The 1,765-nt window shown below is 37.6% G+C and overlaps 1 protein-coding gene across 1 annotated transcript in view; it reads left to right on the forward strand.

Moving 5' to 3' along the window:
- Positions 1-333: 333 nt before the first annotated feature.
- Positions 334-1,765, forward strand: part of LOC108691167 (tetra-peptide repeat homeobox protein 1-like) — a 5,373-nt gene continuing 3,941 nt past the window's right edge. Inside the window, exon 1 of the mRNA XM_018198825.1 lies at positions 334-710. Coding sequence (XP_018054314.1) covers positions 389-710 — 322 coding nt within the window. The 5' untranslated portion in view covers positions 334-388. The remainder of the gene's footprint in view (positions 711-1,765) is intronic.

The following is a 1,765-nucleotide window of genomic DNA, read 5'->3' on the forward strand; positions in this document are numbered from 1 at the left end:
GCAAACATAACGCACGAGACCATAGACGGATGTGTTGAAATGGAGCAGCGCGACCCTCGAGCTGCATAGCTTGACTTGCGGCGAGGTGAGACGCAAGGTGTCATGACTCTGTGTCACTAACACGATGATTTAATGCTGATAAATCGACAAAACGTTACTTTAGCTTGCGGAGAATGTTTGGCGTGTCCTATGCCCCGCCCGTAGGGTTGGCGGGAGCATTGGGGCCCCTTCGGGGAGATAACATAGAAGGGGCCCCTTCGGGATTCTCGAAAGACATGCCCCTATAAAAGCGTAGTGGACAGCGGTTGATGGCAGCCACATCCACCTCAGCCATCGAGACAAATTTTCTTAACATTGTACCTACCAATTAATTATTCCCCTTTTCGTCATGTGCGTCCTGGTCGCTATTCTGTTCGTAGCAGCTCTATCGGTAACAACTGCGGCTCCGTCAAGTTACTTGGGTCATGGTGCCACGTTAGCTGGACCAATTTTAGGACCTGCAGCTCTTGCAGGTCCTATTAATGGACCGTCCGCACTCGCTGGTCCAATAGTTGGACCCGCGCGCATATCTGGAGCGGTTGACCGTGGTGCTATCGTTACGGGTGCTGTTGCTGGACCGTCAGTCGTTTCGGGTAGCATCCCTGGACAAACGGCGATTGTCGGCCCAGTTCTTAGCTATGCAGCACCAGCCTTGGGATGGCCAGCTTATGGTAAGCCATTGAATTGTTATTATCAATAATAAACAATGAGCTTTGAGACATAAGATATTAATTATTTATTATTAAAAACGTTCTATTTTGAAAATCTTAAAGAATTTTAAAATATAAGTTTGATATATATGGTAGTAGTGCGTGTTACATGATTTTAATAGTTACTGTCTGCATGTTCATAGTTTTTATTAGGTTCTTATGACAGCAAAAATTATGATAACATCCACGCGTGTATTATCATCTCAAAACCGAAATCTAAGCTAAGAAACATAATTTGATGCAATAAATATAAATTTAAAAAAACGACCAAAACTTTGTAAGCACTGTCATTGTCGTTTGGCAAAATATAAAAGGATACAAATAAACATGTGGCATTAATAATAGCAAAATTAATAACAATACGTCGTTGAAAGACTGATTCCTTCTAATATCGTTTAGTGTTTTTTAATTAAGTTTAAAATAATTGACAGCCTATTATAGATTTTACAGATAAATGGTATATTATTTTTAGCATTTTTTCTGCACTCAAGTTGTCTATAAATAAATAAAAGTAACCAAATCCTTACTCTGAGAAACAGCCCTGTGCATCTTTACCATGTATTTATTTAACGATTCGCTGGATAAGTTTACTGGTATAGACTAGGATCGTTGAACGATAGAAAGTACAAAAAGAAGTTTCGTCCGTAAAGATTATTTTGCTCCAATCGCGATCCTTATTTCCTTTTTCGAATCGTGTTCCCGCGTATTTTTCCGTTAGCATATACTTCTTTATTTGTTGTCAATTATAGTGTTTATAAGTTTGTTAAAAAATTGTTTTGCCTTTTCCTTAAGTTTTTGAAATGAGATCAAAAAGATTATTTCTTCAAGAGATTATTCTCGTTCATGATCTTCTTCACCTTTTGTTCAATTCCTCCATTTTTATTGGATGCTCCTTTGTCATATTCTCTTTACTGGTTTTTTATTGAATGTATCTGTAAAGTAAATCAATATTAATGATTAATGTATTTTTTATTGTAAATATATATATATATACAAAATTAGATCGGAGACAGTGC

The sequence above is a fragment of the Atta colombica genome, unplaced genomic scaffold (genome assembly GCF_001594045.1).
Source record: "Atta colombica isolate Treedump-2 unplaced genomic scaffold, Acol1.0 scaffold41, whole genome shotgun sequence".
Classification (NCBI taxonomy): domain Eukaryota; kingdom Metazoa; phylum Arthropoda; class Insecta; order Hymenoptera; family Formicidae; genus Atta; species Atta colombica.